Source organism: Homarus americanus, unplaced genomic scaffold, assembly GCF_018991925.1.
Source record: "Homarus americanus isolate GMGI-L3 unplaced genomic scaffold, GMGI_Hamer_2.0 scaffold27231, whole genome shotgun sequence".
Taxonomy (NCBI): domain Eukaryota; kingdom Metazoa; phylum Arthropoda; class Malacostraca; order Decapoda; family Nephropidae; genus Homarus; species Homarus americanus.
Window position 1 is genome coordinate 3,993,493 of NW_024718545.1, and position 14,308 is coordinate 4,007,800.

The window sequence follows — 14,308 nt, forward strand, 5'->3', positions numbered from 1 at the left end:
ATTTGCGGCGAAATAAATAAAAGACTCACTCTTCGCTGAGTCCGCTTTGAGATCCTGGATGAAAATAACTTCAGAGTTGATCTGTAAGTGACTTGCACTGATGCCATTACTGCAGTGCCAGCCAGGGCCATTTGATGTACCACAGAGCTAGTTAAGACCATTCAGGGTTACCACAGAGCCAAGCAGGGCCATCCTGTTTTACCACAGAGACAGCCAGGGCCACACTAGACAGGACCCGTGTGACGGTGGGTGTAGGGAGCAGCTCTGGTCATCATATGGCGGAAACTGAACTATTTTTATGAGTGATGAGTCAACCTACGGGACCATCACTCCTCTTACCACATTATGTCTCTTGTTCTCTCGGGCTAACAGTCGTCATCATCATTATTACCTGTTAGTAACTAGGCGTTATATGTATGGGGCTTCTAAGTGCCCTCTTAGCTAGCAAGACAATATAGATACTGCCTAGGAAAATAAAAGATGACTTACCTAACGGGACACGGCAAGGTGGAATCCTGTCACCTCGTATAATGTTAGATCGATGAATTAAACTCCATCTTGAGTAGAGACGTGTGACTGATGTATGACAACACCTGTAGTTGGGGTGATGATATGGTGCTGTTTACTGCCTCCTCACACTAACGGCAGCAGCTGAACTTATTACTCATAACACAGTCACTGCGGAGTATTAATATTCAACGGGAGATGTTACTGTCAATATCGTTGGTGACAAACTGTAAATCCTGCAGTCAATGATGTTGTTACTGTCTGTACTGTATTGTTGGGTCACGTTACCGAGGAGTGACTCTCAGTGTTGTGTATTCGTGACCTGATTAATATTTGGTTCGTTTATACGTCCATTTACCTGCAGAGGCAAGACAACACTCCAGAAAACTAAGAAGTTAAAATCTTACAACTGGGATAGTTTTTTATGTAATTTAAGCTGAGATCATTGTAACTTATTGTATTCATTTAAGCTGAGATCATTGTAACTTATGTATTCATTTAAGCTGAGATCATTGTAACTTATTGTATTCATATAAGCTGAGATCATTGTAACTTATTGTATTCAGTTCCAGGATTTATTTAAAAGATAATCTAATTGATGATTATGATAATTGTGCTTAATAATGTGTGTGTGTGTGTGTGTGTGTGTGTGTGTGTGTGTGTGTGTGTGTGTGTGTGTGTGTGTGTGTGTGTGTGTGTGTGTGTGTGTGTGTCAAAACATTAACTAACGTGTTGTTTGTTTTGTCATTACAGTCCAGCAGGGCGTCCAGCGGGTCCAGGGCCCCACACAGATTGTGCCGTGAGTACTCCTGCTGTTACTGCTACCTCACACCCTCTCTACCTCCACACACCCTCTCTCTCTACCTCCACACACACCCCTCTCCACACACACCTCCACACCCCCCACCTCTCTACCTCCACACACCCTCTCTCTACCTCCACACACCCTCTCTCTACCTCCACACCCTCTTTACCTCCTCACACCCTCTCTCTACCTCCACACCCTCTTTACCTCTTCACACCCACTCAAACATTATGTACCTCCTCCTCAAGCTCTTCTATCTGACCTCATTTAGTATTAAGCTGTGTGTACCCTACTTAGTACGGCCGTTATCTCCTCTTATTTACGGCATATTTACACCCTGCTACCGCCCTCTCACACTCAAGTAGGATTCCCGAGTCAGATTTACGTAGTTTGTGTCGTGGTTACCATCTGGCGTGAATGCTTGAGCTTCCCCTTAATGCGATTTTCTCTGGCTGTTCCGTTTTCTCTAGTTCTTGAAGGTGTCTGGTGGTTGGGGCGGGGGAAGGGGGGGGGTGGGGGTGGGGGCGTCAGTCTTTCTTGATGTTATGTTTATTATCTTTAGGTTAAATTGATAAACGTTATCTTATGATAACAGTATAATTTGCGTTAAATTTTATTTATAGAGAACAGAAGGCAGGGGTCGAGTTATATAGCTTAGATAATTTTGTGTAGTTATATTGTTAAATGAATAAATATATCGGAGATGCTATATTATCCTGGTAGTTAAAGTATTAACAAGGAAACTTCACCCAAAAATTATAATTTCCTTTGTTTCGTGGGGACAACAGACTAAGCGAGACGTCTCGGGTGAAGAGAATTTGGCCATGAACGGTCTTGCCTCACATAGTTTAGCGTAGACTTATAACTAACGTTTTCTCGGAATAATGTGATCTGTTCGGTCTAATGTTCCGGGACTTTGGCGGCCGGACATGACCTGGTAGACCCTCGGCCTCACCTGGTGTTGTACTGGGGGTTACGGTGCTGGATCATGGTAGGTAACGTTATTCAGCCTCTTGTTGTAATATGAGTCTTACTGGGAATTCTCTCTTAAAATACTATATTGTAAGACATTCCACGTGAGGGTGGGTGGCGAGACTACACAGGGCAGTGAGGGGCGAGGCTGGGGGCCGCCAGACTATACACGGCCAACACGCGCCACAGCTGCTTAGGTAAACAAATCTAATTGGCTCTGCGTCTTAACAAAGCATAACTACTTATTATCAACATTTAATAGATATCTGTTGTTAAAAACTAAAACAGAGAATGGTTCATAATCACCCTGGTAGTTGAAGCACTCAGGTTATACTCGAAAACAACAATAATTACAGTTCTCATCTTAGTAAAGACTATAACGTATTTTCTCGTGAACCAGCTGTAGACTAACTGGCTGCCGGGAACTAGTTTTTGTGGAACTTGTGTTATCCTGTTTGGTCTCTTGATGTGCTTCACCTACCATCATGTTGAAAGCACTGTTGGTCTTTCTTTCCAACCAAACGTCAACTATTAGAAATAATGAAAGATGTTCCTTCTTCATTGTAGTGGTTGATTAGCTAAATTACTCATTATACTCGAAAATGATGAGACTTAATGAATTGTACTTAAGATCTAAACTGCTGAAACGCTTAGATAACACCACTGATAGAGAAGACCGGCAGCCATGTGTTGAAGTGTTTGATCTCCATACTTGAGCTGTGGCCACTTTTAGGAGATCTGTCGAGCTACATTCATTTAATTTTTTTGCTTCTATGCCCCGCCCTCCTGGCGTGGGCGCATGATTACCCACACAACCACATGATATATTACGGCTGTGTCCAAGATTATCCACATGGCAGGAGGATATATTATGTGTATGCAGGATGAGTCACAAAGCCTGTTAAGAATACCCTAGGGTATGAGTGTATGGTCCTGTAGGTACCCTGGATGAGCTCTGGCGGGGGCCCCATCTTTCTCGTGCCTCAGTCGCTGTATCCAACAAAAACGTGACTAAGTGCGCGAGGCTCCCAACTATAATAATAGACTTGGCCTTTTGTGGGCCAGGAAGAAACAGGTGTCGAGGCTTGGTCTCACCTCCCACTCCCCAACACATTATTATTTTTACTTCTTACGTCAAGGACCCTCTGTAGGATCCTCTGGTGGTCACCGTCCTCAACCTCAGCCTTCCCCTACAGTACAGGTCGTAAGGTCCTCTTTACCGTATAATGAGGTGCAATAGTAGTAATAGTCAGACCAGCTCGTATGTAACCAGAGGAGGATCCTTCTGTTACCTGAAGAAGACGCAGAAGGGAGACAACTATACACTTACAGTCCCCTCAGGTCACCAAGGGTGTTTAAGCTCCACCCATCTTATCACTGGTTGACTCCTTATTGGCTGGAGGTGTTCTGGTGCAGCCGTGTTAACATGTTTTATGACACCTCTTTGGTTTATTTATGGAACTAAACTATTAGCGTAAAGAGTTAAATGTTTTCCCGTTAAACACCCAAAAACACGTCTGATGCTTCAAGAAGATTTAGATACATAAGTAAACATATAATATAAACCGGTCGATGATGTAGTGGGAACTGACATACCTCTTGGTGTATCTGCCGCCACTATATACAGGTAGTATTATTTGCCATCATAGTAGTTCATAAGTATTACAAAAATGACCTTACTATCACCTGGAGGAGACTCAGTAAGGGAAGGATCTTTCACACTCCCGTAGGATCTCACACACTCCTGTAGGACCTCACACACTCCTGTAGAACCTCACATGAGCCTGTAGGACCTCACACACTCTTTTGGGACCTCACATAAGCCTGTAGGACCTCACACACTCTTGTAGAACCTCACATAAGCCTGTAGGACCTCACACACTCTTTTAGGACCTCACATAATCCTGTAGGACCTCACACACTCTTGTAGGACCTCACATAAGCCTGTAGGACCTCACACACTCTTGTAGGACCTCACCTAATCCTGTAGGACATCACACACTCTTGTAGGACTTCACATAATCCTGTAGAACTTCACACACTCATGAAGGATGTCACATTGCCCCTGTAGGACCCCACACACTATTGTAGGACCTCACACACTCTTGTAGGACCCCACATAATCCTGTAGAACTTCACACACTCTTGTAGGACCCCACATAATCCTGTAGAACTTCACACACTCATGAAGGATGTCACATTGCCCCTGTAGGACCCCACACACTATTGTAGGACCTCACACACTCATGCAGGACGTCACACTGCCGTAGTACCCAGACTCCTGTAGGACTTCACACACTCCTGAAGGATCATCACTCTCATCAGTTCCACGAGTCACGGGGTAGGTGTTGGGTGCCAAGTGCAGGTCTTGGTGGATGTTTGAGCAACGGGAGAAATAAAACTCTTTTATTGCCGACCAACTGTGAGGCAGGGGTGTGGGCGGGGCTGAGATCACTCCCTTGTAGCCTCGTCACGGCCCGGGAACTTGTACACAAACTCGGGAACACTTGTAGCCTCATAAGTTCATATCATATACAAGTGCTGTAGAGTCTCTTGTAATATTTAACCGAGTTGGTAAAATTACATAGTGTGTGACTGCTGGTTGGTGTTTTTCTTTTAAGGTCGCATCTCTCTCTCTCTCTCTCTCTCTCTCTCTCTCTCGTAGTGTCTGTATGTCCTGCCTTCTGCTGGTTGTTTGGAAGGAAGGAAAGATAGTGAAATTAGGTGTTGGGTTATTTACAGGTGCGTTTTGTTTGGTCAGAAGTAGAAAAAGCGACAATTAAGACAGGTGGTCAGAGGTAGTAGAAGGCAGGACAGGTGTTGAGAGGTAGAAGAATACAGGACAGGTGTTGAGAGGTAGAAGAATACAGGACAGGTGTTGAGAGGTAGAGGAATACAGGACAGGTGTTGAGAGGTAGAAGAATACAGGACAGGTGTTGAGAGGTAGAGGAATACAGGACAGGTGTTGAGAGGTAGATAGTAAAAACAGATGTTCAACTTAAAAAAAATTACCCAGGCTATTATTATTATTATTATTATTATTATTATTATTATTATTATTATTATTATTATTATTATTTGTTCTGGCTTTTTATGTGCTCTTGTGTGTTAGGTTAGTTAAGGTAAATTTTGTTCGCCAATTGCCAATTATTGTGTTAACATGTTTACCAGTTACCAGTTAGTTTCACAGTCACATGTAAGTTAGTTTCACACACATATGTAAATATATTTAACTTGTAAGGTTTGAAATTATCTCTCGGGGAAGATTGTAAACAGATTCAAAGAAGTTACCTTATGGAGAACTGTGATACCGGGTGTAGGAGGAGAGTGTGTGTGTGAGGGGAAGGAGAGTGTGTGTGTGAGGGGAAGGAGAGTGTGTGTGAGGAGAGGGAGAGTGTGTGTGTGAGGGGAAGGAGAGTGTGTGTATGAGGAGAGGGAGAGTGTGTTTGTGTGTGTGTGTATGTTCAGTGTTGAGCGACAGAGCTGCTACACAGCTTGTCATCGAGGTATAAAATATTTTAAGGTTCTCGATGTCAACAAAGAAAATAAGTCACTGTTGGCCCTTGATGTCTCGGGCTGTGTAGTCAGCTGGTACCGTAGCGTCATTCTCCTGTATAAATCAACGTAGTCATGGCCTGACGGTCCGTTAATCAACCTTAAATAGGAACTATGGTTGTCCCCGAGTTGTGTACATATATGGGGAGGAGTTAGGACCCTCGTTGTGTGTCATGATGTAGGCGGCGGTAAACACGAGTGCCAGTGGAGTGTTGTCATCACCCAGGGATGAACGTAATGTAATGGCTGGCCTCCACATGTGCTGCAGCTCACCATATGTCACATTAACTACATGTGTCTCAGGCCGGGTACACTTCCTCAGTCTGCTGGTACACTTCCTCAGTCGGCTGGTACACTTCCTCAGTCGGCTGGTACACTTCCTCAGTCGGCTGGTACAGTATACCCTGTATATGTAACTAAAAGTATCAGTGCGTTGATCTCTTAACTAAATTACGGGATCAAGTGAGAATGACGTCAAGTCCTTCATGGTGGTATGCAGGTAGAGGGGCGGACGGGCCAGATTGGCAGCCAGGTTCACAAGCGCTAATTTGACCACCGCTGAGTGACATAACCTTGGCCTCCCCACCCACCGCCCTGTAGATAAGGAAGGATGTTCATGTATCATGTAGTAGAAATGGCTTAACAACTCGCTGTGTCATTATGTAGTTTGTCAACACATGAAGCTGACCGAGGAGGATGTTGTTAGGTGGTGGAGGCACACTGGCTGCTGTTTGCCCGCCACATGTTTGGTCTTACAAGTTTAGTTATGTCAGGAAACGTTTAGGTTGAAATGTCAGTGTTGGGACCAGTCGAGGAGTGACACACGGGAGCTCCGGGACAACCTGTGTGTAAGTTTGGCTCCGTCACTAATGTGTTCAGTGCAGAGGTGATGGTGAGGTATTTGGGGAGGGGGGTGACCTGAAGCAGGTGCCATGGACGCCTCCGTGTTGGCACCCGCGGCGCCACAGGTGAGGGACTGCGCCACCACGTCTCGCCTCACGCCCCCGCCCACCACTTTGGCACACACTCTTCCTAACTCATATGCTTATGACACGCAGCCCTCGCAGCCAAACTCCTGCTTCTGCACCTCTCTCTCTCTCTCTCTCTCTCTCTCTCTCTCTCTCTCTCTCTCTCTCTGTGTCGCCTCACTCCTCCAAAAATCACTCGTCGGGGAGAGCTTGACGTCGAATGGCATCTGAGGAGGAGGAGCAGGTGGAGGGTGGACGGTGATGTGAAGCAACAGAGGGATATTTTAGGCTCTTTATGGTAGAGGAACACCATGACAAAGCTCAAAGTTGTTTCTGTAACTTTAAATGAATAAACGATGGCGACTAAGGAGAGAATGTGTGTGTGTGTGTGTGTGTGTGTGTGTGTGTGTGTGTGTGTGTGTGTGTGTGTGTGTGTGTGTGTGTGTGTGTGTGTGTGTGTGTGTGTGTGTGTGTGTGTATGTGTGTGTGTGTGATGCTCAAGTATAGTAGAAAAAAAGGAAAGAATATAGATACAGTATACGATAAACACAACTCTGTATTACCACGATAAGAACCTAATCTCTTAAGTCAAGCTAATCATGTCGGATATCAATTCTGAATACTGGACCAAGTTATGAAATGCGGTAAGTTATGTACGTAGAGTATGTGTGTGTGTGTGTGTGTGTGTGTGTGTGTGTGTCGGCCCGCTTCAGCTGGTAGTCGTCACAGCTGTTCTTAGTTATTGCAAAGTTTGAGTATTTTAGGGTGATGTGCTGTAGTAGTGGTGGTGATGATGATGTGGTGGTGGTGATGATGTGTGATGGTGATGATGGTGGTGATGATGTGTGGTGGTGATGATGATGTGTGGTGATGATGTATGGTCGTGGTGGTGATGATGTGTGATGGTGGTGATGATGTGTGATGGTGATGATGGTGGTGATGATGTGTGGTGGTGTGATGATGTGTGTGATGATGTATGGTCGTGGTGGTGATGATGTGTGATGGTGATGATGGTGGTGATGATGTGTGGTGGTGATGATGATGTGTGGTGATGATGTATGGTGGTGGTGGTGATGATGTGTGATGGTGATGATGGTGGTGATGATGTGTGGTGGTGATGTATGGTGGTGGTGGTGGTGATGATGTGTGGTGGTGGTGGTGATGATTAGGTTATATAATATGAGGCGAAGATTTAATCACTAATTTTAAGATTGGTTTTGTTGGGGAATAATCAGAACACCGGATGTCTGAATCACACACACACACACACACACACACACACACACACACACACACACACACACACACACACACACACACACACACACACACACCACGTAGAAATAATTCACTCCTTTAATTTTGTTTTCCTCAATTGGGTTAAAAAACGTATCTAGAAAAGGTCGAATATTGGTATAATTACGATTTTTGTTACGATGTGGTGTAGGAGTAGTTACGTTGTTAGATCTATAGTTAATCATAGTTAATCATAGTTAATCATAAGACTCTTTGTGAATCCGGCCCGGTGTTAAGTTTGTCTATACACTAACTTATAGGTCACCTGACAGCAACCATCCGTCGCCTTTGTTGATGTTAGCCTATAGTGTTAGGTGCTAGAGCTGCCCGGGGTTATTAAGCACCAGCCTCAAGTCTTCGCGGCCTTAGAACAGATAAACAAACATTCACTAAAATTATCTGGAGTCTTGGGGTCACACACACACACACACACCACACCACACCACACACACACACCACACCACACCACACACACACACCACAGGGTCACAGAGGGTGGCGGGTGACCCATATGAACTAACTAACACTCCGTCAAGAGATTTAATTGTGTAAATACAGACGTCCACCATCTATTAAGAAAACAAAAATCTATGTTTGTTTTTAGTAGTGGTGCCAGCAGTGCTATATTGATGTTGAGTGACCAAAGAACTAACTGACCGAGAGATAGTTATTGAGTGATTGGCTATGACGTTGTTTAGGTGGACCAGTTTTCTGTTTTGTTATTGGTGGCGATGCGTCGTTGTTTATATTAGCTCTCTCTCTCTCTCTCTCTCTCTCTCTCTCTCTCTCTCTCTCTCTCTCTCTCTCTCTCTCTCTCTCTCTTCATCTCGTATCTCAATTCAACATTTGTCTTTATTTTCTTTTTCTCCCTCCTCCTTCAATCCTGCCTCCTGTTCCATCCTCCTCTCTTCCTCTCCTTTGTCCCTGCTTCCTCTTGCTCCTCCTCCCCCCTGCCTTCCCCTCCCCTGTCTCCTCTTCCTCCCTGCCTCCTCTTCCACCCTTCTCTCTTCCTCCTCCTACCCCGTCCTCCTCTTCCCCGTCACTCTGATGTAGCCCACCAGTATGTGCTTCCTGGCTCACATAAGGCAGAGTGTTGGCCGCTGTGCCTATTTTGGCGTGTGAGTCTTCAGCCAATCCCTGCCCCGAGCTGTGGTGTTTCAACTGCCAGGGTTATGAAGCGTCGTTAGTTTTAGCTGCTTAGTTTTAGCAAAGCTTATGAAGCGTCTTTGTTCATTTGGTGTTTTGTTTTAGGTGCCTTATTAATCACTGTGGGTCAATGTGTGTTAGTTTTTAGGTGCTTCAGCTATCAATGTTTATTAGCACCGTTTACCTGGCGTTTTGTTTTTAGGTTAGGTGCTTTAGTACCAGGGGTTTATTGACCGTGGGTCAGTTTTAGGTGCTTCAGTTGCCAGGGGTTACGAAGCATCGGTCACTAGATCTTGATTTAATTAACAGCCATAAACACAGGATAAGTTGATGTTTGGCTGTATGCAGAGAGGTTTGGTTAAGTTAGGTTAGGTTAGGCCTGGTCAGGTCAGGTTAGGTTAGGTTTGATCACGTTAGGCTGTGTTAGGTTATGTTAGGTTCGAACTTATAAAGTGAAGTATAATTAAAGTTTAGATTCACACACACACACACACACACACACACACACACACACACACACACACACACACACACACAGTATTCATTTGGTCTCCTGACGGGTGCTAAAGGAACGTTATATATCTAATTAAAGTCGAGTTTCAGCGTAATTCAGATGCCATTATGGACATTATGCTTACGTTTTATGTTTCTTCAAATAGTTAGATACGTTCTGGCTTCTCCAGTTACGAGGGAAGATCAAGGAACGTCTCGCTTGATAGTGTAGGTTACTGTAGGGGCTCCTGAGCTGGGTAGTGAAGCGAGTTTTATCATCCACATATTGGCAGATGTGATGGTATGTGTCTGTCAATCGTCCTGGTGATTATAACGCGACGCCCGCCACCACGACCTTCTCTACCCTGTGTGTTGTATTCTTCTGCCTTCACGTCTCCATTTTTGTTGTTATTAAGTGAGATTTAAAAGTTTTACATAAATATTAGTAAAAAGTGAAGGTTGTTGTGGTAGCCTCCAGCTCTTCCTGTAGTAGGGGCGGCGGGGGTGTGGTGGGTGGGGGTGGGGAGGGAGTAGTTAGTAGGGGGGGGTTTAGTAAGTTGGGGTGGGAGGGGAGTTAACGTTGGTCAACCTTCTCTCTACTTTACCTTGTTGGATGAGGACGTTGTCATTATCTTAAACTTGTTAAAGATTAATTTTTACAAACATTTCCTCACTACATGTTCTTTTTGCCATATTTCTCTGATGTTAGAAATTGAGTGAATCTTGGGTTAGTATCTGCTGGTACAGTACTGTATATAAAGAGGTCTTACCCACACTAAACTCACTGAGTCTGTGTAGTGACCGTTCAGTGTTGTAGACAAAAATTATCACACTACTCGACGCTGTAGTGGGCGGCGTAGTGACTGTACAATAAACAGTATATACATGACTGTAGTCGTATATACATGACTGTAGTCGTATATACATGACTGTAGTTGTATATAAAAGCTTGATCTGCACAATGTTTGTTTAGTTTTTTTCTCGATGATCAGCATATTTAGGTACTCGACCACCTGCTGAGGTAAACTGGTCCATATGTCTACAATACACAGTAAGGAGTTAGCATAAAGCATGTTATGTTAGGCTGTTTCCTTCCATGCTGTTAAGTATGTGTCCTGCTAACTGATGTTGTCTTGCCTTACAGCGTGGGTCTGCCAGCGGGCGCGTCCCCACCAGTGTTCGAGCAGATCTTCCGCAATGCTCGGTTTGCCCAGGGCGGTGACGCCATGTTCGAGGGCAAAGTCACGGGCAATCCCAAACCCACAGTCACCTGGACGCGTAAAGGCGCACAGATCGCCCATGGTCAGAAATACCAGGTGAGTATCATGCACCTCCAAGACCTACGTCACCAAACTCTGATTTACCTTTATTTTTGTTTCTGTCCAAACTTGGAGTATTATCCAGTATTTTTACATGCTTAATGGCCAGTTCAAGGGTAGTTAAAACTGACCTGACACTTAAGTTTTGACTTTTGGGTACACACACACACACACACACACACACACACACACACACACACACACACATTATCAATAACATGTAATAAATCAGTGTATTCACTCCCAGTAAACACTGCTCCCTACACTGTCACTATGTTGAAATGAACTGTAGTTTGAGCTGATCCCCATCCTAAGTTACTATATGTCTTATTTGTGTCACTTATGTCACTTGTATATTATTTGTAATTCGTAACCCATTCCCCAAATATGTAACTGTATATTTTTCAGCCTTCTGGCTGTAAGCTCTTTCAATAAACCGTTAATTATTATTATTATTATTATTATTACACACAACTTGCACTAAATGTTTGTTTAAGTAGTGATACCCCCAGCAAAATTTTTATATAATGCTGTACTGTACTGTACTGTACTGTACTCTACTCTACTCTATTCTACTCTACTGTACTGCACTGTACTGCACCGTACTGTACTGTACTGCACTGCACTATACTGTACTCTAGTGTACTGTACTGTACTGTACTGTACTCTACTCTACTCTACTCTACTCTACTCTACTCTACTCTACTGTACTGCACCGTACTGTACTGTACTGTACTGCACCGTACTGTACTGTACTGCACCGTACTGTACTGTACTGCTCCGTACTGTACTGTACTGTACTGTACTGTACTGTACTGTACTGCACCGTACTGTACTGTACTGCACCGTGCTGTACTGTACTGTACTGCACCGTACTGTACTGTATTGTACTGTACTGTACTGTACTGTACCGCACTGTACCGTACTGTATTGTACTGTACTGTACTGTACTGTACTGTACTGTACGGTACTGTACTGTACTGTTTATTTGATTAGACGATGAAGGTCAATTGTGTGAATATCGGGCACCGACAGTGCTCTCAGTTTAGGAATATTATGACCAACAAATTCTTGCATGTGACCACCAACACGCCTTCCCTTTCTCTCAGGTGACCCACGACGAAACGACAGGTGTAGTAACCCTGCTGATTACCGCTATTGGTCCTGGCGATGAGGGCGAGTATACCTGCACAGCCGCCAACCAGTTCGGCGAGGCCATCTGTACCGTATACATCCAGCCGGAGGGTCAGTACCGTGCCTGTTGTCATCACCTCTTCAGGGTGTTTAAGATACTGTATTGTGAATTACTGACGTTTAAGTGATAAATAAAACTCAAGTGAAGATAAGGAACTTGTATAAGTTTTATCACAAATTAAAGACTGAAAAAAGGAGATACTGTAGTTAAAAATCATCGTAATATAGTTGTTAAATTTTTCAATGTTCATAATTGTGTTGTTGCCACAGCCGCCTTCATGATGCAGCAGCAGCGTCAGCAGCAACAGTCCATGCAGATGTCACAGAGCAAGACCATGATGCAGCAACAACATATGTCGCAACAATCAATTTCTCAGCAGCAGCAGCAACATATGATGTCGGTGCAAAATGGTCTTACCGAATCCTTCCGCGTGGACACCTTCGAGTACCGGCTGCTTCACGAGGTGGAGTTCCGTCAGACACTGAGCGTGCGGATGACGGGAGAGGCTGAGGTAGAGGTCGGGGCCATCCAGGGTCCTCCTCAGGCACCTCAGCTTCAACAAAAACCTCGCTCCACTAAGGTCTCAGATGGAGGCAACGCCACCTTCACCGTCAGCGTTAACGGCTACCCGACCCCCAGGGTACGTGACCACACCTGCCTGCCTCTTGTTGTTGTCATATATGAAAGACACCAACACTAAGTATTACTTAATATTGAAAGAATATAATTATATGTTTTAACGAGTACATCCACTAACTACCACACCACACCAAGAGCTGACTTATTTGAGTATTATTTTTTCCAGGTTATTTGGTTCAAGAATGGGACACGTATTCAGGCGAGTGATAAATTCCTGATGACCCAGTCTGCCGGACAAGTGACCCTGGTGGTAAAGCAGGTCAACGCCAACGACAACGGTTACTACACCATGTTGGCCGAGAACAACTCGGGCTGCACCGTGGCCTCGGCCCAGCTGGCCGTTGTGCCCCGCGGGGAGATCACTAATGGCGTCCCTGTACCTGAGATCATCCGCCCTGAAAGGATGTGAGTTATTTACTTATCACAAAGTGTTATGTTAAGATTATTAATGAAGATGTAGTAAGTAATGTCAGCATAGAAATACATTTAAAATATTGGTATTGTCACTTTGACAGGTTGTTATAGTATCATTACCTGGGGACACGTGTGAAGGGTTACACCTTGTAGTAAATCTTTATACTGTACCACTGGTAAATTTTAGTTCAGAGATACTCTTGATTTAGGGGAAAAAATAATATTTTGTGTGTCCGGCAGTGAGCAGCAGCAGGCTCCCAGCATGGCGGCGGAACCAGATACAGGAGACGACAGCAGCAAAACTATGGAGCCCAAGTTCGTCCGTGGCCCCACTGACCGCGAGGTGCAGGAGGGCAGAATGGTGCGCTTTGACGCCCGTGTCACTGGCAGACCTTACCCAGAGGTGAGAACCCGGGCCCTGCCTCTTACACATACCATACACATATTTGTTATCATACTTTAGTTTCTCTACAGTATATCTGCTGGTCTGTGATGCAATATCCACACAAGAAAAAGTGTCATAAGATTTGATTTATATTATTTTTTTCAAAGTAATGGAGTTAATCTTCACTACATGATGAATTAATTGTTGTGGCAGGTGTTTTGGTACATCAACGGTGTCTTGGTCGTGGACGATAATACCCACAAGGTGTTGGTGAACGAGGCAGGCAACCACTCCCTCATGATCAACAAGGTCTCCCTCAAGGACGCCGGTATCCTCACTTGTGTCGCCAGGAACAAGTCCGGCGAGGCCACATTCCAGGTACGTTGGTAGTCCCAGTCCTCGTGGTGTTACAGCCCCAGTGTGTAAGGTCATTCTGTTAAAGAGTCCCCCTGTGTAGACGTGCTTAAGAGCGTCTTCAGTGTTATATGGTTGTTCACTTCTTGCAGAAGGTAATGTAATTTTCTTAAGGTTGCAAAAGCTGATGCAAATATTTTTTAATGAACAAGTTCTTAGTTGTTGTGTAGCTGAGCGATATTATCTTTTTGTTGTTTACTA

The 14,308-nt window shown here is 44.4% G+C and overlaps 1 protein-coding gene across 1 annotated transcript in view; it reads left to right on the forward strand.

Annotated features, from left to right (window-relative positions):
* The window catches only part of LOC121859754 (titin-like), a 206,917-nt gene that overhangs the window by 27,857 nt on the left and 164,752 nt on the right, over positions 1 to 14,308 (forward strand). Inside the window, 7 exon segments of the mRNA XM_042356741.1 lie at positions 1,261 to 1,306; positions 10,886 to 11,057; positions 12,170 to 12,305; positions 12,525 to 12,895; positions 13,061 to 13,299; positions 13,549 to 13,711; positions 13,907 to 14,071. Coding sequence (XP_042212675.1) covers positions 1,261 to 1,306; positions 10,886 to 11,057; positions 12,170 to 12,305; positions 12,525 to 12,895; positions 13,061 to 13,299; positions 13,549 to 13,711; positions 13,907 to 14,071 — 1,292 coding nt within the window.